The following is a 26,644-nucleotide window of genomic DNA, read 5'->3' as shown; positions in this document are numbered from 1 at the left end:
CACAGGGAGCCCAAAATAAGAATGAGTGCCTTTAATCATGTATAGCTTAACGTATTTTTCTTAATGCATTTTTCTTTAACAGCTGTGGAAGAAAAATTGGGGATGCAAGCTGCTGTTAATGTTGCTTATCTTTGTATGTTCCTGGGGCCACCATAATAGATATAACAAATACTTAAAGAATTTAATTTGGTATTTGTTTCAGTTTGTTTCAATAATGATTATTTGAAATCATTATTGAATGCTATTAATTTCTGGATATATCCTATATTAAGCAGATAATCAAAAAAGTAGGCAAAGTTCCTGAAGGATGGGAGAAAAAATGTGAAACTACTAAAGTTTATCATCAGGGAATCCCCTGATACTGTGTCAATATTAGCAACATCCGAATCAATAGGCAAGCCCTTGGTCTTGAGGCTTACTCTTGTGAAGCTTATGTATGTAATGGAGTACATAGTAACCTATAGTTACGCCTAAGTTACTTCTGGAAGATGAACTCTTTTGTTGCTCAGATGTGGCCTCACTCTCTCTAAGCCCAACTCTGCAAGTGAAATCATTGCCCTCCCGTGTATGTGGCACATGAGATCCAGGGGTGAAATTTTCCCTGGCGGCATAGAAGATGACTCCCAGGGATAACTCCAGCCCTGGCGACATGAAATCAACAATACCATCCTGACCAAAAGGGGGAAAAGAAGTGTAACTAATAATGTTACCAGTGGCTGAGAGAATTCAAACAGAGTTTAGACGCTAGTCTGAAGGTCACTCTTACACAAGCTTCAATTAGACATTGCTACCTATCATAACTTGCCAAATCCCAACCAAAACCATTCCTGCCAATCCTAAAGAACACTCAGGAGAAAATATAAGATTCCACAAAGGTTCCATGCAGTAGGGTAACTTTTCAGAAACCTACAACCTCCAGAAGGATCCCTGGCCCAGATAAGTCCTGAAACCTCGAGGGCCCAACCTCTCCAAAACATCAGCTAGTTCCATCTCTCTCCCCATATTACTGACAATCCCTTCCAACATGAAAAAGGTAGAATGTCCATAGCCCAAACACCCCTAAAGAGTAGGACAGAAAGATCAAAGGTGATGGTGGAGTTATACAGAAGGTAGGATTTAACAAATGAATGATTGCTGAACTCTGAAATCTGTTCTACAACTAATTGTTGCACTGTGCTCTCAAATTTACTGCTTTTCTGAATATATGTTATTTTTTATAAAAAAGAAAAAAGTTGTGATGATAAAAAATATTTATTTCTTCTAGCCCTCTATCTTTTGGAGCAGCTAGAAGGAAAAATCTGAAATGATGGTATGGTAGCCTATGACAAACTCTGGGATCTCTCCTGTAACTACTTGTTGAAGAGTGCTTTGAAGACTATTTTTTTTTCTTTGCTTTATATATGTTACATTACACAATTTTAAAAGTTAAAAAAAGGGGGCTTAATAGAGGATATATTTTTTTCCTTTTTCAAGATGTCAAAGGTAAAAAGATGGACTAAGATTAGATAACTAATGGTAATTTTACTACCCTAAATTTTAACTGATGTTAACAGCACAGATATTTAGGTTCGTACCTCTTCTGTTGCTATATATACTTTAAACAAGGAATCAAATCGCAAAAATGCAAATGAAAAGGAATATGAAAAACTAAGCCCATTGTCAAAAATTAAAAAACAAAAGGCTAACAAAATGAGTAACATTCAAAATAACATCTGGCACAACCAATCTAAAAATGGGTCATCTCTCTCCTCTTCCCAACTGAACATGATCTCCAAATACTTTCCAATGATACTACTAACGGTTCTAGTTATAAAACCTTAAAACTAATAAGCTTCTCCTTTGGCCTGTACAATCAGTCACCAATAATAATAAATGTATGAATAAATATCTTATCTCTGCTAAAAAACAATCTATACTTGTCTTCCCATAAACTGCCACTAGATTTGATAATTCTAGATTTGTTAATTTTGTCATTTTAACTTCTAAAAAACCATAAATTTTTTTTGTTTCTTTTTTGCATGGGCAGGCACCCGGAATTGAACCCAGGTCTCTAGAACAGTAGGCAAGAATTCTGCCACTGAGCCACCGTGGCACTGCCCTATAAACTTATTTTTAAAAACCTTAGGGGCAACTGGAGATGGAAGATATCATCTATAATCTCACCACCTTCATAGAGTATTAAAATAGCATGTAATTTTTGCATTTGTTACATGGAACATCTTTCCATGTTGTTACATGTGCAACTATTTCTGTATACCTTATATTCAAAAGACAAACTATAATTTACTTTACCAATTTCCTATTTGAGAGTATTTAGATGGCTTCTAATTTTCTCTGAAGAAAATGATGAAATGAAACTCCTTTCTATGTACAGAGCTCTCTGTTAACTTATTAAAAATCAGCCTAATCCACTAATTCTACAATTACCATTGCCCAAATATCTTCTAAGCTCCTACGGTCCTAGGGAATAAATTTATTTTCACAGGCTGGCCCTCATTATCATTCATCTTTGCCTTTTGTTCTTCTTTTACTAACCCACCTGTTTTATTTAAAAAAGGTGACTCTCCAACCCATTCATACACATCCATTCACGACACTCCAGCAGTTTCTGTTTCCGTTTCCAAAGTTTTCCTTCTGTTAGTCTGACTTCCTCAATATGGCCTTTTTATTTCTTTATTCTTATCTCACTCCTTCATACTAAGCAAAATCCAACACCTTAAGTCAACTTACAATTCACAAAGCATCCATGTGGTCCCTTTCATACTATTTTTATTTAACTAAAAACAATTTTACAGGTAACAGATTTGGGCATTGCTGGCTTACACCAACAATGTTTGGGTGTTGATACCATAAAAATTTACTAACATATTTGTTAGCAAGATAAGATTTCTAAGGGGTGCAAAGGTAGTTCATGGCAGAATTCTCGCCTACCATGCGGGAGACCCAGGCTCAATTCTCAGCCTGTGCACCTCAAAAAAAAATTTTTTCTTTTTAAATCAACAAACGGTGCTGCAATGGGATACTCATATGGAAAAAGAATGAAATATGACCTCCACCATACAGAAAAAAAAAAGATTTCTAATAAACAAAGAATACAAGACCAATTAAGGTTTGCTAACTTCCTTAAAAACACTACTTGCTTATAGTTAAATGATAACCTCTAAAATTGCTAGCGAAGTTAAAGAATAACTACTTTCCTAATCCAGAAGAACTAAATGATGTGTTAAATCATTAAGAACACAGACGTGCCAGTTAACTTCCCAAGCAATTGTCCAATTTAAAAAAATTTGATACTATACTTCAAAAAACAAGGACACCTTTAACATATTAAAGTATATACTTTACCTGCAAATCCAGTCAATTTTAAAGACACCTCCAAGCATTTTAGCACTCATTCCTGCTGGAAGCACCCAATGTATAGGAGATCCTCCATGATGTGATTCTGAAGAAAGTCTTGCAAACCCTAAGGGAATCCAATCATAACATAATATATAGATGCTAAAATACAGTTTTTTTAAATGTCCAGTTTATTTTTATTTTTACCTTGAAATTTTCCACTCTCTCTGACAGAAAATATTAAAATAACACTCCTTGTAGATCTGAACGCAACATTTAATTTCTTCTCATTAACAGGTAGCGTGGACCATACTCCCTAAACAAATAACATAAAGATCACAAATTGAAATTAACAGCAAATCTTTCATACTTCTAGTTGTATTTCCCAAAGAGCAGAGCTACTGATTTTGGTGTGTTTTAAATTCAAGTAAGCTATAATAATCAAGAAAGTTCAAAATAATGCAGCAATAACTTATGAAACACTCAAAAACATGAAGACATTACCGAAACTAACAAAATAATTAGAACAACTAGTAAAGACATTTTCTGGAGTCAAATCTCATGAGCTAGCATTCTATAACAAAACCAATCACCTACAACCTTTTTAAAAACAACCCTTTACTGTGGTAAAAATATGCTGTCTGAAGGTGAGTCACAACTTGCTTAGTCTTCCAAAAAAAAACTACGCCTAATCGGAAACCTAAAAATTATTAGTATTTTTCACTTCTTCATAAAGTGAAGAATTTCTTTGTCAAGATTCAAGTATTTCTCAGTTTTTCTATTTAAGTTCACATTTTTATGGATTAATGGTTTGACTGAAGTGACCTTTGTTTCACCTAGAGTCAGGCATTTAGTAGTTATTCATATATTTCTAAAGCACTGTAATCAATTCATTCATAAATTATTTTAAGATAAAAATAAATGGAATGAGGAGGTAAGACAGAAGATCAAATTCAGTTCAAGTCAATGTAATCATACAAATTAGGAACTTTTCATTCACAGTTTAAGCACTTAATTAATATTGCCTAAATCCACTCCAGCTGAAGAACAGAAAAAGATATCAGGTTATAGGTAATCCTCGACCTAGCCTAGAAATACAGATTATTAATATTGACAAAAACATGGTAAGAAAAATGTTTAACTTTAGTTTTATATTACAGTCCGTAGAAACTGTGTAGCTACTCATTTTAAACCAGGACAGAAGGGCACGTAATAATAGTTGCTGTAGGACAGAGTTGTATTTTTGTTAAAACAAAAAAACTTAAGAAGAAAAATTAGTATCTTACAACATCCTACAGAAACTGGACATATCCTTTTTGTAAAGTCTGGGGTGGGCCTTTAGGCTAACTCTTTCCTTTTCTTCATCCAAGTGATCTTACTTCTAAAAATAATAAAAGAACTCTCCATAAAGGAATAATTTATTTTCAAAAGGCTCTCAAGGTGTAAAATAAGAATATAAAACAAAAACCAATGAACTAAAATAACTTTCAAAAAGTGTTAACACAATAAACTAGCAAACGCATAAAGAAACACCAAAATCAAAGAAACAGATCTTTTACAATGTAAAATTAAATGTAATTTTTTACAATGTAAAAAACAATGTAAAATGTTTCCTCTTTGGATATTTATTTCCTTTCAGGAGTCTGAGAGCATTATGAATTGGTTAGATTGATAATAAATTGCTTATTGCTATTCTAAAGAATATTTCATGGTTCAAAGAACTCAAAGGATCTCTTATTAAAATTAATTTTCAATATCGAATATTCTGACTTCTAAAATCATCTTTAAATGATTTAACAGAAAACTCATAAATTTCCATTAGGTTGCCTAACCAACCACAAATCAGGTCCTTGTGGCAACCTGGTTGTAAGTCTTTCCAACTTTACTGAAAATGAAGTTAAGTATCTTAGGCTATTTAGACTTTATACTGGAGTCTACCTTCTCATTTAAAAATTTCAGGATTAGGAAAATTTCAACAGAACTGAGGCTAATACCTTAGCTTTGGCAAGAGACACATTTTCATGGTTGTTACTCTTTATGAGGAAAAATCTTGCATCCTGAAGGACATATTTGAGTTTACTGGTTTGATCTGGAAAAAAAAGAAAAAAAGAAATCCAAACTGATTAAGCAAAGGTCATTATCACACAACTGGGTGAAAACTGTTCTAAGAGAAATTAGCCCTCCACAACCCAGCTAAACTTTAAAAACTCACAATCTCCCATTCAACCTGGAAAGCAAAGCCATGGCACATAAAAATGCAAAGCTAAGACACCAGTATTTTGCAAGATGGCAAACCTAGCCTAGTGATGTTCCGATATATCAGATCAACGTTTAAATAGGAAAATATCTACAATTTTTACAGATTTCTTTTACTAGAATTTTCCTTTCAAGATTCAAAATAGACCACTATACTATGAAAATATATATATATCACCCCCTTGTCTGAAACCATAAATTACTCTTGAAACCTTTGTTGCTGTTCTAAAAGCTATGCAGTAAGAAGAGGACACTGAACTCTCGTTGAGACTTATATATTTTCCCCTTAATATATCGGAACATTACTACATTAAAACAAACTATTAATGGAGAACCAATAAGGTAAAATGACTTTTTGCAGCATGCAATGAAAACAATTTCAAATTTAAATGATACCTTTTCGGACAGCACGAACGGAAGATGATAATTTCTCATGCTTCTTTTCTGAACCTGTATTTAGCCAAAGTACATTTGTTCAGATTGAGCTTTAATAGAGATACGACAAAATTTCTACAGTCTTGTCACATATAATTCTCATTCAAGACAAATGATTCTTCCTGGTGCACCCACACACACACAAAAAATACTTCTCAATGTGTACGAGTGTTTTGCTTTTTGGGTTGTTTGGATTTTTAAATATATATAAATATATATATATTTGAACAGTTGCCCACTCAGAAAACTAGTCACTGAATCATCATCTTCCAAGAAAAAAAAAGTGAAAATTTTCACTTAGGCAATAACAGAACAGGATTAAAATAATAAGAAAAAGCTTAGTTTCTTCTAGTATTACACTGAACATGCCAAAAATCAATACTAATGGACATCAACAAGGTCACACTAAACTACAGCCTTCACACATTTTTTATAGCAGATTACACTAAAATCAGTCAGATATAATCAAAATAAAAGTAAAATAAGAATACCTGCATATGACTCTGATGCAGAACTTCCACTTCTATCAAAAACAATTGGAGATATGCCTCTAGCTCTCTTTCTTTCCTTTTTTTTCTCATCTAAAAAAAAATAAGGTTTTTATTTAACAATTACATTATAGAAACTAACATAAGTTCTGAAACAATGCATCATTGTATGTCTGGTTTCCTTAGGTATTAGTTATTGCTTATCTCTCCTGATCCCTCAAGTTCCTCAGAAGAATGTGTTCTATTTCAAAGACATTGTTAAAAACTATGGACATTTTGTTATTTCTCCCACAAATTTCCAAATAAAGATGAAGCTTTACCTGCAAAATCAAGAATTTAACTGCTCTGTATATTATAGTCTTAAATGAGAGGAAGAATACTCAGATGTCATACCTTTGTTAGGAATAAAATTAAATTTAGTGTTCACACAAAATGGCGAGTGAGGAAAAGAAAAGGCTGCAAAACCAGACTAAACCAGTTCCAACCAGGTGGAGGGTGGGGCCTTTAACGTAAACTTGGGGATTGGCACAAGTTTTGGGATTGGCGCCATTTCCTCATATGGGAAAAAATCGTGAGTGAGACCTCTCAGATAGGCTGTAACCTTTGGAGTACCCCAGCCAATGGGGAAACAGGGGAGGGACTTGCATGTTAGGCTTAGGGAATTAATGCTGCTGCCTCCTGCTGTTTGGCACAACCAACTACCACATTTCAGTTGCATACCTGTTCATGCAAGATCGTTAATAAATTCCTTTCTTCTCCACAATTGGGTGAGCCTTTGTTTATTCTCTTACAGGCACAGCTTTCTTTCCAACACCTTCTACGTACCAGGCAATAATTCTAAGCTACAAGCTACCCCACCATTTTAAATTATTACTCTGGTCATCACAATTCCAACTTTCATTCTATTTTAACTTCTGTTTAAGTTTGATCACTACCCCCATCCAAAAGCTTTCAGTTAAACATACAATAAATCAGTAATTCCTTTCTAGTTGCCACAGCTTTGCCAATTCCATTCTTCTTGACCATTTCCTCCAACATATTGTCTTTACTTTCAAACTTACCTTAAAATTTATCCTAAAATCTTAACGAGAGCTTATGTGTTTCTGTAGGAAAGATGGCAATCTTCAGTAGACAATGGGGTTTAGCCTATCTTTCATATAAGGGCCTTTCAATGCTCAATATGGGACTTTATAAGCATAGGTTTAAGGATTTAAAATGGAATGAGGTTCTTCTGTTTATCGCTATCTTAATTATACCATGATAAGCCTTTTTATTCCTCCAATGGGAAATAAGGAATATGAAGAGAGAAATGCATATACTTTTTATATAAAACTAAAAAAGAATAATCAACAATCATGCCTATAATTATCCTACTATATAATAACAACTAACTCTTTAAAAAGCTTTAAACAGGGTACACGGGTAGTTCAATGGTAAAATGTTCGCCTTCCATGCAGGAGATGCCCCCCTCCCCTCAAAAAAACTAGATTAAAAAGATAAAAGCTTTAAACAAGTTATCTCCCTTTATTCTCACAACAAGCTCTTGACAGGTTCTACCATTATCCTCAGTTACAGATGAGGACACCTAAATTAAGAGAGTTGGTTAGGCAACTTAGCCAGGTCACCCAATTCTTGGATGGCAGAACCTAATACGCAGGTCCTTGGGCCTGAGAGTACAAGCCTGAGGCACTATTCTGACAGGACAACTGGAAATATATTTACCACTATTCTTGAAAGTGGACTCCAGTTTTAATCTGTTTAAAAATGGAAATCACCAAGTACATTCTAAGTTTCTTTTTCTTTTAGTTTAGGCCGCTTTCCTTTTGTAATCTGTTAATAATTGCTTCTGCACACACGAAATAAAAAAAAAAAAAAAAAGATTGTAAATAACCCTGATTTCCTGCAGGGCTAGAGCAGCACATACTGGATAATTATAAAGACAAGCCAATTTAAGGCTAGCAAACAAGGGGGCATAACATTTCAAATAGCTTGCTACAGAGAAAAGCATTTATTTCCAGTTTTGCTGGCCTTCAAAAGCTTTAAAATCTTTTCCCTGAGGGCAAGCCATTCAAGTGAATAGACTGAAGCCTTTTATCAAAGAAAGACTGGGAACCCCACCCAAATGACAAGTTTTGTGCTCAAATCCAAAATTTGTCTGTTTGGTTCACTTGTTCCTAATTAGTGCCTAAGCATATAGTAGGAATTTGAGTCAACCAATGACTATGACATACATATGAAAGAGAGAAGAAAATAAAATCTTGTTAAACAACTTTTCTTTCCAACGTTCTGACACGTTCCTTTAAATGTTTCCTCTTTGGATATTTATTTCCTTTCAGGAGTCTGACAGCATTATGAATTGGTTAGATTGATAATAAATTGCTTACTGCTATTTTAAAGAATATTTCATGGTTCAGAGAACTCAAAGGATCTTTTATTAAAATCATGCAGCAAAATATTAGGAGCAGAAGAAAGATCTTGACCAACTATTTTATATAATGTTAAACCTAGCATCAGTATAAGAAATCACCAAAGAATAAACTTTTTCTATTAAAAATTATTACCCGACTATTACTCTCATGTTGAGGAACAATGAAAGTCATCTAACAAAGGTTTATCAACACACCATAAAGCTTTATTTATGCAACCAACAACATGAGTCACTTTTGCAAGGAATTTTCTGAAAACCTTGAGGACAAATAAGATAAACTGGAGTCTAAAAAAATCCATAGTACAGAAACTTATCTGGGACCCTTTGAATTTATTTAAACAATGACATCTAATCAAAAAGAACCAAATCACCTCATTAGGAGTTCCTAATCACCTCACTTTTAAGCCTTATAAAAACAAACTGCTTCATAAAGAGAAATAATATCCTGCATACTGAATTACAGTATTTAAGCATATTCCATATATACTTTAAAATAAAGAAAATAAGGGATTCAGATACCTCTTAAAACAACAAGCCTAATTGATTAAAACAGTAAGCTACCAACCAATTTGAAATGTTTTCTCCGTAAGAACAAAGTATCAAGTATCTTACTTCAGTATAGGCATCATTTGGTAACTTGAGGAAAATAAAATTATCTCAAGCACTACCTATGTAATTTTGATTTAAACAAGCCAAACATTCAAGTATGAAAAAATGTTCCTTAAAAAAATGATACTAAATGAAGACTATTTTAATAAAATTTTCTCTTATTCCTGTGTGTGGTTTCACACATTCTCCACGGTAACTGAACATTCATTCATATTGCCAATGCAGTTTTTGGTCCCTATTTATTGTTTTTATAGTATAAAAGATATCCCATCCATTCATAAAAAGCCAAGGTGGAAGAGTAGTAGATACCACAAGTTTTGCATCAATCCCTACTACTCATCCATTCAGTTTAATTCTTCAACTTCCTATAATGAAACCCCCAAACTTAGAACTCCCGTCAGCAAAAGGTTCAATTGACTAGAAAATAGTTGGCCATTTGCTCTATCGTATACACTGTATCAATGTGATTCACTAGCAATGTGCTTATGAGTAACAAAATTCTATGATAATGAAACAGTAAATATCCTATATATCAAAAGCATAAGTTCTTTCTTGTTTCCACGTATTGAGTATATACTGCTTCTGTAGATTTGATAGCATCTTCACATAGGAGCCAGAAGTGAGTATAATCATATTTATCATCATCATATAAATATCACGTAGAATGGTCAGGAGTCCTTTAAGTACCCCAACTGCTGCTTGCTGTACCCACCAAATTTCCCTCCAAAAGAGGAACCCCTCAGCCTTATGATTACAACTACCTACTATACCTACCTTTTTATCTCATGGATTAGATAGGGATAAAGTGGTAGGAAATGCGGTATTCAGCAATAACTAAGATGGCTCTTACCCAATACCCCACTTCCCAAGGAATCTACTCTTCCATCCTGTGCCTTTGTACCCTAGCCCTCTCTACAGACCCTCTCTCAAATAAACCCACAGGCACAGAACTCAAAGAAAAGTTTATGTTCCCAAGAGAAAAAGGGAAAACTGAGTTGTTTTGATTCTGTTTCCACAGGATGTAAATATTATAACACATTAATGCACAGGTTCCATGTGACTATACTTCGAGTATTTCAGTGTTTAATTAAGTCTTTGTCACATGGTGTAAAAATCTAAGAACGTGGGCGGTGCAACAGTCGCTCTCAGTGGCAAAATTCTCGCCTGCCATGTCAGAGACCCGGGTTCAATTCCCAGAGCTTGCCCATGCCAAAAAAAAAAAAAAAATCTAAGAACTTAAAACACCAAAACCTGAAACACATATACTTATACAGAGGCAGACCATAGGACTTATGTTCATTCATAACACAATCAATTCATAGTTGGGTGATGCCTTCACTACAATATACAAATCTTATATATTTGTAACATTCAACAAATTAAAATTAAAGATCACAAAACAATCACATTAATATCCTCCCCATTTCAAAAGTTTTAGAATTCAACTTAACACATGTTAAAGAAATAAACCAATCAAATCAACCCCATTCCCCGTAAAAAAAAGATTTAAACAGTACCTGATCCATCTGTGCCTGAACCAGATCTGACAGACCCGTCTGTGAAGGAAACAGATTCAGAATCAGAGTCACTGGCCTCACTTCGAGTGTCATAATCATTCCCTTCCTCCTTCTGGTCTCTCTCATCCTGTTCGTATTCTTCTTCTTCTTCCTCCTCCTCCTCCTCCTCCTCCTCCTCCTCTCCATCTTCATCCACCTCTTCATCTTCCTCAGCGTCATCTTCTACCTCTTCCTCTTCCTCCACATCTTCTTCCGCTCCCTCCTCCTCATTATCAGTGTTGTTGCCTTGCTCGTCAGAAGAACCACTGCTGCCAGTCTCATGGTCGGAGCCATACTCTTCCGAGTTCACTTCTTCCTTAGAAGACTGGCTGGATCTACTTGCACGTCTATCCACATCAAGCCCAACTCTCTGATGTTTAAAGAAAAAGGCAATCAGCAGTCAAATAACAGACAAGGTCAGGGTGCATAAACAGTTCTAAAAGCCTCAAAAAGAACTGATTTTTTTTATATCTGCAATAATATTTACTACCTCAGAACCATCTGGTGTAGGGGATTTGGCCCTCCTTTCAGGATCCCTTTTCCGGAGACTAGTCTTTTCAAGTTGACCCTTGTAAGGTTCTCTGGATGCACTGCTTGACAAACGGATCTTCCGATCAGCATCTAGACGCTTGTTTCGTTCAGATCTTTGATATTCCTCATTTTTATACTCTGTGACTGACTTTACTTTTGTACTCACTATTCTTTTGTTATTGCTAACAGATGAGCTTAGCGGCTTTGAAATCAACTGTCTTGAATGAACTGAAGGTTTTTGTCGCTTGGTGTCAGTAGATTCCATCCGGTCACTTTTTCTTTTTGATCCTTAAAAAATACAATTTGAAAAGGCATAAAAATGTTTGTGCTATTCCATTCATTTCAAAATGAATTAACATAACAATACATTAGGGTAAAAAAAAAAGTTAATTTCTTCTGAAATATTTTTATTCCAAAAAGAAAACTTAGCTTTAAAATACCGGAATGAATCATTTGAGAAACCTCACACACTTAAAAATTTAAAAAAAGATTACTCTTATTCATATAGAATAGGGTTTCACAGTGTTATGATTGTGCTCATGATGTTAACTGTTTCTAGAAACAAATACAAAGGTAAAGTCATTGTCTTCAGAAATTACATTTATTCTATTTATACTACTATTTTAACAAAAATTACAGAATGTTTACATACCCTTTTTTTCGTTTTTATCTTGTTCACTCTCTGGGTTATAGAGCTCATCATCCTGTTCTGGTACCTCGGTCAAAATATCATCTAGAACATTAAGTTCTCCATCTGAAAACAAGCAAATTAAAAATTAGCAGGGAAAACATCAGAATTAAAACTTTATTTTGGGTTTTCTTTCGTATTTTAATTTCTTTCCTAGAGTAATGAAAATGTTTTAAAATTGATCACAGGGATGTATACACAAATCTGTGATGATACTGTGAGCAATGGGTGCATACTTTCGATGGTTTATACTGGGTGTGAATATATCTCAAAAAAATGCATTTAAAATAATTAACAGGGAAAAATTAATATTGCTAAGCATTTATTTTTGAATATTTAGTACGTTGAGACTACAGACATATGACAATATAACCTTCAAGGAGCTTAAATTTCAGAATCAAGTCATAAAATTAATCCATATAAAACAGAACAAAGTAAGGTATTTGGTACATGTTTACAAAGCCAGAAGTAAACACCCAGGGTTATAAAAGAATATACTAGGATACAAGAAGAAAATGTCAGAACTTATATATTTTTATTTTGCCCTTTAATTTCTTAATTTTTGTAACTTTTAAATTGTACATAATAAATAAGGAGAGAGGTACATATGTATAATTTACAAATACATAGACACATACAAGGATGTGTACTGACACAAGGTATTTATGGAAAATCTAGTAACTTTGTACTGGAGAAACCTTACCAGCTTTTACCAAGTAATTAAAGTTAACATCACCAGTTAATGTGACAAAATCAACATCATGGGCCTCCTGGAACCATGCACTAGGATTTAGAACAACGCTTCTGTGACATTCTTAAGGAAAATGCAAAAATCTAAACTTAATCATGAAGAAACATCAGACAAACTAAAATTAAGGGGCATTCCAAATATAACTGACCTGTATTCTCCAAAACTGCCAATGTAATGAAATGCAAAGACTAAGGAACTATTCCAGAAAAAGTAAAACTTGACAACACAGCACATGATTTAAAATATAACTGAGAAAATGGTAAACTCAAAATAGGATCTACAGATTACAGTATTTATCAATGTTAATTTCCAGATTTTGACAGAAGTACAAGTTACAAAAAACAAAGGCCTGATTTTTAGAGAAAAGAAAACGGAAGTGTTCAGGGGTAAAGGGGCATCATGTCTGCAAATGACTGTAACAGTTAAGGAAAAAAAGTATCTGCCTTTAAATACACTTGATGTTAGCAGAAAGGATGAGAAGCAATGTGTGTATATAAATATATATATATCTATACAAACACATACACACAAACATACGGAGAGAGAGAAACAAATGTGGTAACCGTAAACCTTTGGGGAATGTGGCTGAAGGTAAAAAAAAAATTCTTTGTATTATTCTTGTAACTATTCTGTATACCTGAAAATAGTCAAAACAAAAAGTTAAGAGGAAAATTACTAACATGCTATATAATCAAAAAAGTTTTAGAGACCACTGGTATGGATCATTAAAAATATAATTAGTTTAGAGAAAAAGCTATGACTATAATGACTGTGCTGGTCTGAAACTGTTAGGTACTGCAAGGACCCACAGAACCTGAAGGACCCAGAACCTGGAGAGAGGCAAGAAGCTAAGGGATGAAATCCAGGGTTTGCCCCAAAGAAGATAAGAGAGGACCCATGGATGCTTGAAGAAAGAAAACACCCCAGCAGAAGCCAGAAGAACCCACAGGAGAGAAGGGCCAGAAGATGTCACCATCTTCCTTCCCACGTGATAGAGAAACCCAAGACACGATCAACCTCTCTTGAGTGATGGTATCCTTTTAAAAGCTGATGGCTTAATTTTGACATTTTCATGACTTTGAACTGTAAATTTGCAACCTAATAAATCCCCTTTTTAAAAACCAACCCATTTCTGGTATATTGCCTGCAATATAGCAAACCAAAAGAACAGTTAAAAACTCAGAACTCAGTACTATCTTTCCCACCTGCCACGAACAAAATACATCTCAGAAATACAAGTAAATATTTACCACTGTAAACTGATTTTTTTTAATGCACTAAAGTTAATGGTGGACATGTATATTCTAGTATCAAAAATATCTTTGTAAATTTGAGGTAAGGCAAAGGACAGTGTGAACTCACAAAAATTGATGAGGTAACAATTATATGCAAAGCTCAAGCCAAAACCCAAAGCCTACCTGATGTATAAAAGTGATATGGGATACAAGAAGAATATGTAACTCTTCTAAAATTGTAGGTAAATTATATTATATAAAAAACAAAAAACAAAAAGCAAATTATATATATATGTACATATACTATGTGTACATAATTCAAGAAAAAGGACAACAGTTCTCACTAGTTTCTCAAGAACCCTATAAGAAAGCCAACCACTCAGACAAAAAGAAGTAACTGAAAGACAAGTGTCTTGAGAAAAAAGAAAGAAGGACAGTTGATCAGGGAACCAAAAAAAAGTAACTGTTTCAAGAAAAAAATTGAAAACCATTATTAACATGACAAGAGGTTCCAAAGACAACTTGTGTTTGAAAGAAAACTTGTGTTTGAGAGGTAGAGAAGCCCAAACTACAACAGTCAGCAAAGCTGAATGCAGCCAAGGTCAAAGAACAATTCTCCCCGATTAACACAGGGGCACATTTAAGACAATCTTTTCAATAGTAAAGAAAAGGATAGAAGCAAAAACACAGAAATCTAAAGAGGAAACAGAGAAGGAAATAAGAGTACAGAAATAGATCACTAATATTAAACGTTTGTCAGTGAAAGAAAGGTAAGATAAAGAAAAGTAACTAAAGAGCAGAATTTTTATCCTCTTAAGCTATGGAAGATGTGCAAGTTCAAAGGGGAAAGAAATCAGTGATCAAGAATTAAAACAATAAAGAAGATAAGAAAGGAAGCAAAGTTACACAGAAAATGGTAAAGGTAACATATTCCTCTATATTTGCAGATAAACACAGATACTTTTAAAATCAACATATGTCAACCAAAAAGGTTGCTTTCATCCTCTGGATTCATGTTTCTAAGGACAAAAGATCTGACTGAGGACAAACACCATTTTTAAACTCTATTAATAAAAAACAAATAAATAATCTGATAGAAAAAAATCTAAGTTTTGCACATGTTTAATGTGCAAAGCTCTTTAAGTAGGTCTGGCAGATTTTGACAGAATCAAATACATTCGTAGAAGATAAAAAGAAAACAATTGAAACTATCAGAACAAAATAGGCAATTAAGTAAATATAGCTATACAAATCTTTTCATGAAATTACTAGTTTTTTATTAGAAATATCCCAAAAGTCTGAAAATTCTTATTAATTTTTACAGTTTATATGTATTCTACTTAATATAGAATTAAAACTATGTAGATTAATTTAAATCAATCTGAAGTAGAAAAACAGGCCTAAATCATGATCTCCCTACATTAAAAAGGCATTGTTATTTGAAAAATGCTTTTAATAATTATATTAATTGAATTAAAAGACTGGCTACAGTTTAGAAAGCATCTAAAGTTTTCTTAAGTCACTGAATATTAACTAATTAAAACAGCCTTGTCAGGTTAACATTTATTTCCTTCACATACATATACACATTATATTGAAACAAGCTATGTTTTAATCATCGATTACTTTGCCGATGAAGAAAGAGAATCTCAGAAGTTCACTAAATTGCCCAAATTCACTTAGCCAGTAACAGAGAGATGATAGTCTAGAGGTCAAATTTTTTAAATGTGGGGTTAAATTAGTTGGAGAGCATTCAAAACATCTTTAAAAAAAGGGAAAGGAACACAACACAATGGAAAATATTATGAAAAGGTCATACAAAATAGCAGATTAATTTCAAATTAACGCACCAGAAAGCTCCAAACTCCAGTTTTAGTACATAAGAAACTTTGTAAGACAGCAGCTACTCTAATGTGGACAAGCCTACTCAAGTCTGATGGATCACTAATTTGACAGAATCTAAATTTTCAAGCGTAGTCCCAAATCCATATTTTCACTTAGATTTTTCTATAGATTTTTCTAATTTTTAAATGTTGCCTCAATTAGAAAACAAAACAAAACAAAAAAGAGGATACCAGCTTGATTATCCTGTGCAAGGTTATGTGTATAATAACAAAGTCCCAAAACGAAACTGAAGCCCACAAAATTTAAGTAATCTGTCTAATATAAACCTTAACCTTGAAATTCCCAGCCCAGGAAAACCGTAAACCTTAACTCCAGGGATAGGAGAGATAATAATCTGTACCAGGGGCACAGTCCATTTTTTGAACCCAGGAGCTTTTGGATCAGAAGATACAAAGTACTATTTATTTCAAGGTTCAGCATCAGACTAAGACCTTGAGTATTTAAAGAAAGAAAACCAGGAAGTTGTACTACAAATCTTGTTCAACAAAGTACATTATATCTTTTTAATTCATTTAGTATAATTTTAAAGGTTTGGCAATACAGCAAAATTTCCTGGAACCTCCCTGTTCATCTTGCAATGTACATTTTACATTACATGGGTCTTCTCAGCTATTCTTTCTGTCATGCAAAATTGTCATTCCTCTAAATGAAGTTCAGAAACTTTGATTTCCCATCCCAACCAAATTTCTTGTCATCTGAAAAATACAATTAAGGTTTGAAGCATAGCATTTCAAATTTTCTAACCTACTTCTATTACAAACATAAAACTTCCCTTTTATAATGAAGACTGTAAAACAAATACATTGGTATCTCAACTACACACTCTATGCTATATAGAATGCTAACTAAAGTGGACTAGGAAAATCAATTTTGTCTTAAAGATTACTATAATGAAAGCTACAGTATATACATATACACACATTTACATATTATCTATGTCACTGTATGAATACATGAAATGAGAAACTCAGCTTTGGATATTAAATAACAAATATATTTAAAAAGTTACATAACTATTCAACTATTAATTCCATTCCTGTAAATAAACCATAACTGCTATACACCAGGAACTTGGTCAACAAGACACATGTACCTGTGGTCCTCATGGAGCTTCCAGTGCAGTACTGCAGAAAAGGTGCTACTTCTCAAACTTAATTCTTTATACATGGATAGATTAAATTTCTATAACTGCTCTTCAGAGAGAACTTAGTAAAAGCTAATGAGTTGTGCACAAAGTACTTACTTATAATAACAATATATTTCTCCCTTGTATTGAAAAATGGCATTTAACATTAGTTATAACAATTAATAGTCTAATGTTTTTCAAATCCACTTTTTGTACAAACAATTATCACCAAAATCAGATGGAGTTGGCAATTTATTCAGTTTTACAGGATTCAGCGTCTATGTACGGATATTATGAAACATAAAAGTGAGTTATCTGTTTAATTACACCACTAACATGAAAGTCTAATAATTAAGGAATCCATAAACAAGTGTCTTTTAACTGCTTTTAATTAATACAATATCAAATTTCTGTAACAAATTCATTTACTTACCAAGATCTTACAAGATTCATGAAATCAATGAAAAAGGTACCTAAGACTTGTGACACAGCTAAGATTCTTATAGTGTTTTTCTTCATAATTTCCTTATGTTCTACAACATTACTAATAAAGTTAACAACACAATAAAGATTTCAGCTTCCAATTCTAGGTATGATGCTAGAAGCGTGCCAATGACCAGTTATATGAGACTCAGCTTATTTGTAAAGTGGATTATTCTAGAACTCTTTCCATGCCAAAATTAAATAAGCAATTCCCGTAGGTTTGTATTTGCTAGTCTTACCTGAAGCATAGCATCGATCTTTGTTCTAAACTATAATGATAAGCACTTATATCATAATTTTAAAAATAGAAGCTATTATGCAAATTATTTTTAAAACTATACAAATGTGAGATAAAGAATTCTTTCAAAAGTTGGACAGTTTATCCTAAGTATTACTAATAGGTGATATAACTTCTTTCCAACAGTTACAAACTTCGTGCATTTAGATTACATTTTCATCACTAAATCCATTTCTAAACAAAAACCATCCACTCTTTTTCTTCAAACATTGTACCTACTCTATTACTAGCTTGTAAAACAGACAACGAATTCTTGAGAAATACCGAATTTTACTCATTTTGTATTTGGTTCACCTCCCCATACCACAACTACCACCCATTCCCACACACACACACAGATCACAGATCATATTCTGACACACCAGAATGCTGATTGAATTGATATTATCTACTTTAATAAACTACTTTACTACAACTTAAAAGCAGTTTCTTTTATTCACCTATACCATGCAATCCTATGTTCACATTCTTTCATGAACTACTTTTGGATTTCATGAAAGAGAATAAAAGCAAAATAAAGAATCTAAATAAATTAGAGACAGACTCAAAATCCCAGAGTTGTCAACTTTTACTGTACCAATAAAGGTTGGTAAGATAAATACTATCTATCCATCTATGTACATATATATTCATAATTCATAGAAAGGCATTGACACTTCACTTTTAATGAGGATCAGATATATGATAAAATACTTTTTCTCTTTTGAATCTCCAGTGTGTTACTATATTAATTTATACTATAAATTTATTTATAATTTATTCATTACATATTTATTATCTACTAAATTAAGTGTAGAGGAGAGAAATAACACCAAAAATACAGGGAGGACAAAAAGTATACAAAAGTCTTTCATTATAGAATCTGATTTGACATGAATAAGACAAAAAAAGAAAATAAATTAGTGTTTTGTAAAGATTATCCTGCAGCAGCATACAAGACTTATGTCAGGAAGCCCAGCAAAGACTTTTGTAGTAATACAGGCATGTAGTGATAAAGTAAAATAAGGTGGAGAACTATGATTTCATGGACTGTTACATGTGGCTAATGGCTCATCAACTCATTTAATCTCACAAATATCTGATTTACTGTCCCATTTTACTGGCAAAGAAACTGAAGTTCAGAAAAACTAGGTAATTTGCTCTAGGTTTCAGCTAGATTTGAACCCAGATTTGTCTGAGTCCCACATCCATGTTATTTGGGTCTCAGGTTATTTACATTTCTAAAATCTAAAATGACTCTTCAAGGTACATCTGAAAGGAGTCCTCTTAGATTTCCTAAGTGAAAAGAGAACTAAAACCTTACTATGACTGCATAATACTTGGCAGAAAAAAATAAAATCACAAAATGTTATTACCCCTAACTGCAATGGAAAATTTGGAGAAAAAAAATTAAATGGTTTGGGGGTGAGGGGCTTGGAAGAATCAGCCTTCTTCTGGATATGTATTTGAAGCAAAGTTAAACCATCATAGTCAAAAGCAAAAAAGACTAAATTCAAGATGCAAGATTATTGCTGCAGAAGGAACTTGGAAATAATCGACAGAGAAACAAAGACTGAATCCTGAAAAATATATGAACTGTCTTGGACAATCAGAAAAAGGAAGGTCAAAAGATTGCCCTTTTAGAAACCATTTGCTGTTAAGGTGTATGAACACCGAAGCATGAAGACTCTTCTGACAGAAGAATCAGAACACTCAAGGAAATGATCACAGGTTTTAAGTAACTTAACGCTAGCGATCATTTAACAAACCCTCACTCCGAATTAACCGCACAAGAGTAGATCTGTGAGATACATGGCAGGAGCTGTGCCACATTTTACTGAGGCTGTCATGGCAATCTTGGGTCAAAAGAGATCTCAAGGCAAAGCAGTAGTAACCTAGCCACTTTCCAACGGGTATTGATTCAGAATCCAGGATCTAATGACACGACATTCCGTTCTAGCAACATCACTTCTTCCTAAATTTCACTTAAATTTAATCCCTTGATCCATAAATTCCACCCTTGTGTTACTGGTTGTGCCCTCTGAGCTACGCACAACGTGTTTCTACCAAAACAATGGCCAGGGTTTTTTATTTTGTTAGGTATGGACAAATAAACATTATTTATAATATTTTCCAAAATAAACATTCGAGGAACAAAGCAGGGACAATTTTTGCCACTCTGCCTCATTAAAAGAACACCCAAAAATTACTTGTAGATGTTACTCGGAATTAATAACCTACCGCTACCACTTTCGGGAAATGCTCACTTAATAAACTAACAGCTTTGATCTTGTAATTAAGGGCTTTCGAAAAAATGCTTAACAGATACGTTGCTTGGGATCTCCGCATTACATCCGCATAATCCTACCAAGAAACAAACTAAGGTCTCGCAATTCAAAACAGACCCTCAACATTTCTCTCTCTAGGCCCCGCCCATACCGAGACCAAGGACGAAAACGCAGGCCTGTTCTTTCTCAAGGAGCCCAACTATCTCGATAGGGGCGACCAGCTCTTCGCTAGGCCAAACACCCTTCCCCACCCCCAGTGTCCCCGGTAACAACGACCACGGCCCGACAGCCCCTCTCCCGAGCCCCGCCTCCACCCGTCACCTTTCTCCGCACTAACCTTTCTCCTCTCGGCTGTCGGCCGCCATTGCTCCTGTTCTCTTTCCGCTGCCGCCGCCGCTTCCACGCGACCCGCGCGGGCGCCGCAGCCGCGGCAGCAGTAGTACGGTCCCGTCCGTCAGTCCGTCCGCAGGGATGCGCGCTTCAAACCTTGGCTTCTACCACTCACCCTTCTCGACTCGCCCTTTTTCTCTGTGCTCCTTCCCTCTCTCCCCTTTCCTTTTCTCTTTTCTTCCACTCCAGCGCCCCGCAGCCTAAACCCAGCCTTCCCGTTGGGGCTTGGACACGGGAGGGGAAATAAGGCAGAGAAGGAAACAGATGGCGACGGCGGACGGCGCTAAAATGGAGCCTGCTTCCTGCGTGAAACAATCCCGCTCCCGAAAGGCCTTGCGCTGTTTACGCGTCGCTCCTCTCTGGGAGCGTCATAGTGCGGAGAGGGCGGGGTGGCTGGACGTGGGGGACGTGGCGAGACGTCAGCACGCCGCCCAGGCCCCACAGCCCCGACTTCCTGTCAAGTCTTATTGGCAGTGAATAGATCCCTAAGGTTTGGGCTATTCTGCTGTGCCTTGTAGCCCCAGGTGGGTATCTTACATGAAACGACCCATGGAGGCTTTGACATTGTAAAATGTGGCCTTCTTTCGAAAGCAAAGGTACTTTATGTCGCTCCGCAGGATTCATGATTCAGTTATGGAAATCAAGATCTTATTTAGGGCAAGCTGTGTCCCCCCCTTTGCAGTCATCACTTCCTACTCTGTACCTGACGTTCTTTCTTATGGCGGAGTCCTAGGCAGTGCCAGATACAAAAGCATACTAATTTTGTTTTGTTTTTTAAATTGGGTAAATGAATTATTGTATTTTAATATAGTTCTGTAATTCACATAATAACGACTTTGGTTTAAACAGTTATTGAGGCCCTGGGGTGAAGGCTATGAAAAGATATACCAATGCAGATACAGCTTCTGAAGAAGGACAAATCATGTTAAAAACCTACTTTAGAGGCCTGTCAGATTCTGACATAAGGAGAAAACTGCAAAAAATGTTCTCAGGACCCAAACACCTACAATGACCTTATGAATAATGCCTTTTCTGTCTTTAATAACGGAGATAGGGCTGCAGAGAAGGAGAAAGCAAAGAAAAACAGAACTAAGGCAAGGGTCATAGCTTTAGCTATGAACAGTAAACAGCCACTGTCAGGTATCAGAAAACAAAACAAGGTACAAAATGGATTCTGTGGCACGGAGGCCCCTTCAGTTTCTCTCCCTCAGCAGCTCATCTGCCAGGACCTGATGTGACAGCACACCACCCACCCACCCACCAGAGGCCAGACCAGATAACCATGAGCATGAAGTCATGATCTGCACCAGCCTGATATTTCAGGGTGATGTCTGCAGCCACGTGTCACCCCCTCCCCTCTTGGCTTGGTTTTTCCTTTAAAACCATGAGCTGTCAGAAAGAGAGTTGGAGCCATTTTTTCCTTTCCTTTTGCTAGCAGGTTTGCATGCTCCCACCTGCCTGCTCTCCCTTTGCTCTCATTCTATTTCTCCCTTTCTCAATAAACCCCTTAAGCTTTAACTCACTGTCTTATGTGGAATCCTACAGAACCGTGTCTAACCATATAGACCATAATCCATGTCTAACAGTCACCTCAGGGCCTCTTGGGGCAGAAGCAACCAGAACCCGTCATCCATGTGAAGAGTCAAGGTACTGGAGGTGGGAATGTAACCGAGAAATGAGAATTTAAGGGATGGTTTTGATTATATCATTATATAAATATTTCTCTTTGCTTTCTGGTATATTAGAATAGACAGGGAAATTCCTGAAATCTCTAAATTGTAATCCAGCTGCTTTGATCTTTGATAATGATTGTATAGCATTTATCTTCTGCCTCTGTGATTATAAAAACCTTGTGACAAACCTTCATTTGTACCATTATCCAGTTTGTCAACTTTAGAGTCTTATAATCACTAAAGACAGCCCTTAATGTTTATTAATGCCCAGAACTAACCCACCTCAAGTCCAAAGAAATCTTGATAACCAAGACTGGATCTAACCAAAATGAGGCCTGTCTGACATGTGCAGTAGCTTAGACTTTAACCTTCAAGTCACCTATACCTCATTCCACCATTTTTCCTACATATGTTCTGTGACTAATCATCTAATTAATCTGTGGATGGTCAATAATTAGATCACCTCTAATTACATCATCTGGGGCCACCGTGCTCATTACTCTAAACCCTGCCCATTTTTTCACTAATAAAACTATCAGAATTGCTACCGTTTGGGGAGACAGATTTTGGGCCGATAGGCCATCTGCTCTCCCACTATGTGCCTAGTAATAAACTCTTTGTCTCTTTGAAACCCCTGTGTCTCAGGAATTGGTTATTGAACACATGCAAAAGAATCATGGCCTTTTTCCAGTAACAGGAGTGTCTCCAAGGACAAAGGAGCCCTGAAGAGAGAGTCTCCAGGGCCCTGTCCATGATGCAAGAAGGTGGGACACTGGGCCCGAGAGGGACCAAGAGTGTGTTGAGACCCCCCCAAGGGGGAGCAAATCCTCTCCAAAAGCTCTTCTGGCTGCCCCCGACCAGGACTGAAAGGGCTCAGGGCACATGACTTCCTGGATCTCACAGAAGAATATTGACCAAGAGTCTGCACACCTCAAGCACTCATGCTCAAAGACACTAGCTCAAAAGTATTTTAGCAGACCAGACCTGCCAAGACCAGCCCCTAGATAGCCCAGAGCTAGAATGGTTTACAGATGGAAGGAGTTTTGTGTATGGAGTTAGAAAGGCAGAATATGCTATTATTTCCCTGCAAGAAGTCATAAAGGCAAAGCCTCTACCCCTGGGAACTTGGCCCCCAAAAACTGAGCTTATAGCTCTCACTAGAGGTTTAGTATTAGCAGCTGACTCTAAGTAAGCCTTTTTTATGTTGCATGTTCACTCAGCTATCTGAAGGGAAAGAGGGCTGCTCACTAATGATACATCCCCTATCAAGCACAGACAGGAAATTCTCAGCCTGCCAGAAGCTGTATTGCTCCCTGAAGTGGTTGTAGTAATTCACTGTCCAGGGCACCAAAAGTCTGGCTTAAGGAAATGACAGTGCAGACAGAGCCACTAAAATGGCTATCGAATACCCTATTTCCATACTGGTGTTAGTCCCTGATCACTCTCTCCCCTCTACTACTCCTGTTTACACCCAGGAAGAAGAAGAATTACTAAAGGGGTCAGAGTTTACTTGTGAAGCAAATGGATGGTTCACTAAGGGAAATTCAGTGGAAAATTCTCCAAAGTCTCCCATCTAGGCAAAGATGCTCTCACTACCTTGGCATTGAAGTATGGAAAAACTCCAAACACCACACAAGAAAGCACCAGAGCCTCTGAGAAGTAGGCAAGCTTTTTTTTTTTTTAGCATGGGCAGGCACTGGGAATCCAACCCAGGTCTCTGGCATGGCAGGCAAGAATGCTGACTGCTGAGCCACCATGGCCCTCCCTGGACAAGCTTTTTATTGCTGGCAAGCTCAGAGGACTTCTGTCCAAAGTCTGAGGCCTGAATGTCCTTTGTCTACAGATTATATAGGAAAGCAAGCAGGACGGGAGTTACTATATGAACAGACAGGTACGATGCTATAAGCTCTGGCTCAGGGCTGATTTTTCCTATCTGGAAAGTAGACATTTTGTCTTGCTATGCAAGCAGGCCTGGACATTCCTGGGCATGCCTGGACATGACTGGGCAGATGCAACAGACATTTTGTTTCACTACCTCTTCCAGAAAACATGCTTTTACACATTCTTAAGAGTACACAAATTCATAAAGTCATTTCAGTAAGGAAATTCAGCAATAATAATTCAGCAATAATAATACTACTCATGAACTACCTCATTCCCCCCTTTTGATGATATTATTCATCACATTTTATTCCATAGATGTAGCACTATTTTTGCTTGTGGGGACAAATTTATATTTGTGATAGTTCAACTGGTGTAGGTCTCTGAGATGTAGTAGGTGGGAGGCAGTTTTTCTGTCCACTAAGGTTTCTACAGTTTGACTTACACTTTTAAGTAAACAAGGGAGGAGGCAGGAGTGGATAAGATATATACTAAGCAACACTAGAACACTTCCAATTAGAGTTTTGAGCCCTTCAAAAGTTGAGAACCATCCCCTGAACAGGTTCTTCAGGTCCCAGTTGTTCCAGGTCTGAACCGGGACATGGGCTAGGGTTCTCATGCAATTGGTGACTTCCTCTATTGCCTTTTCTTGGTCATCTAATTGCAGGCAACATTTGGAAAGTTTGAACTTTCACATACTTGACGTTCCTTTGCTAACAGTCAAGAGACAGTTGGTTTTGATAGATTTTTGTTTTGATAGATTGCTGTTCTAAATTTGGTTTGTTGCTGTGCCAACAGATTTAAAGCATAGGCAGTTTCATTTGTGATTAGTTCAACTACTGCCTTGAGCTATATGATGCAGTTTAATATGTAAATTGGGGACAAAAACAGCACCCTGCAACTTACATAAGAAAGGAGTAGTTACCAGTATATGGATAATATCACCAAATTAAAGTAAAATTAGTTTCCAGAAAGAATTATAGGTGGCCTACTTCTAGGAGAGCTAATACACTCAAGTGAAAAATAAGCCCAGAGGATAAGGAAAGTCAGGCCACAGATCTGGCAGGCTGGGGTGCCCACATGGTGATTCCTCAATTTTTGGCCATACATGGATCAGTCAGCCCTAGACTGACTGAAGCAAGGCTTGGAATCCAATAATTTCCTCAAGATTTAGTCATGCATAGACCAGCCAGCTCTGGAGTGGCTGGGGCAGGGCAGGGTTTTTTGTTGTTGTTGTTGTTGTTTTTATGCAGAGTCAGACACAGTGGGTTTTCTGGGTTAGTCTGGCACTTCCAAGATGGGGTTGAGCCATTTCCAGGTTTCAACCAGGAATGGTGGATCCAGGGGACAATCTTGGCAACTTTAACAGCTGTAGGGGTAGAAAGGAGGACCGTATAGGGCCTTAACCAGGTGGGTATTAATGCCTGATTTTTCCAATCTTTACTAATGTCCTGGGGTAAAGGAGTGCACAGGGGGTGTTAATTGTAGTGGGAATCTCTCATTTACCCAGCTGTGCAGTTGAGACAGCGTGGAGCTTAGGCTCTGGAGTTGCTTTCTTAAAGTTAGTTCTCTGAAATGTGTAACATTTCCTTGAAGTTCTTTTATCAGTGGTGGAGGCCATCTGAGCAAACTTTTAAAAAGGAAAATCCAGTCTGTTTTGTGGGACTGCATCTTACTTTTAACAAGGCTTTGGGGAGAATATCAATCCATTTTAGATTGGCTTCCTGACAGTTTCTTCAGATGTGATTTCAGAGTGCGGTTCATTTGCTCCACTTTTTCTGAACTTTGCAGCCTATATGCTGTGTGGAAATTCCACTTTATGTGGAGGATTTTGCTGAGATTTTGTATAATTTGGGTCACAAATGCCGGTCCACTGTCAGAGCCCAGGGAGCTCAGCAGGCCATACCATGGGATGATTTCTTTGCACAGGAATGGAACTATTTCCTGGGCCTTTTCTGAGCCAGTTGGAATGGCTTACACACATCCTGAGAAGGTACAGTCTCCTATCAGTAGGTAGTGGCATCCCCTTGCCTGGGGAAGCTCTTGAAGTTTACCTGGATGTTGTCGAATGGCATTTGTCCCAGGACTTGAATTCTCGGGGTGGGGGTGGGGAGATTTCAGCCCTTGTCAGGAGTTGTTTTGAGCACGAGTTACACATTTAACACAAACTGCTCAGGCAAGTTGATGCAGCTGAGGAATGCAAAAGTACTGTTGAAGAAACTGCTTCAGGGCTGTTTTACCACAGTAACTATTTTCATGATTTGGCAAGACCACTGCTTGGCCAAGTGCTTTTGGGATTGCTAATTGA

At 36.2% G+C, this 26,644-nt stretch overlaps 1 protein-coding gene across 6 annotated transcripts in view; it reads right to left on the bottom strand.

The window, feature by feature from the left end:
• YTHDC1 (YTH N6-methyladenosine RNA binding protein C1) overlaps nucleotides 1–26,644 on the bottom strand; it is an 83,187-nt gene that overhangs the window by 14,599 nt on the left and 41,944 nt on the right. For 3 of the 6 annotated variants that reach the window (XM_077137011.1, XM_077137012.1, XM_077137016.1), the window contains exons 1-9: nucleotides 20,730–21,137; nucleotides 12,292–12,393; nucleotides 11,599–11,927; nucleotides 11,070–11,478; nucleotides 6,519–6,608; nucleotides 5,989–6,042; nucleotides 5,331–5,425; nucleotides 3,544–3,652; nucleotides 3,346–3,463 (exon numbers count right to left, since the gene is read on the bottom strand). In XM_077137011.1, the coding sequence (XP_076993126.1) occupies nucleotides 3,346–3,463; nucleotides 3,544–3,652; nucleotides 5,331–5,425; nucleotides 5,989–6,042; nucleotides 6,519–6,608; nucleotides 11,070–11,478; nucleotides 11,599–11,927; nucleotides 12,292–12,393; nucleotides 20,730–20,757 (1,334 nt within the window). In that variant the 5' untranslated portion in view covers nucleotides 20,758–21,137. Of the gene's footprint in view, nucleotides 1–3,345; nucleotides 3,464–3,543; nucleotides 3,653–5,330; nucleotides 5,426–5,988; nucleotides 6,043–6,518; nucleotides 6,609–11,069; nucleotides 11,479–11,598; nucleotides 11,928–12,291; nucleotides 12,394–20,729; nucleotides 21,138–26,644 lie in introns of those variants that run through there. The other 3 variants (XM_077137013.1, XM_077137014.1, XM_077137015.1) reach the window with 2 other exon arrangements.

This window comes from Tamandua tetradactyla, chromosome 19, assembly GCF_023851605.1.
Source record: "Tamandua tetradactyla isolate mTamTet1 chromosome 19, mTamTet1.pri, whole genome shotgun sequence".
Taxonomy (NCBI): Eukaryota; Metazoa; Chordata; class Mammalia; order Pilosa; family Myrmecophagidae; genus Tamandua; species Tamandua tetradactyla.
Note: the sequence above shows the minus strand (reverse complement) of the source record. Positions and strands in the feature narration are given on the sequence as shown.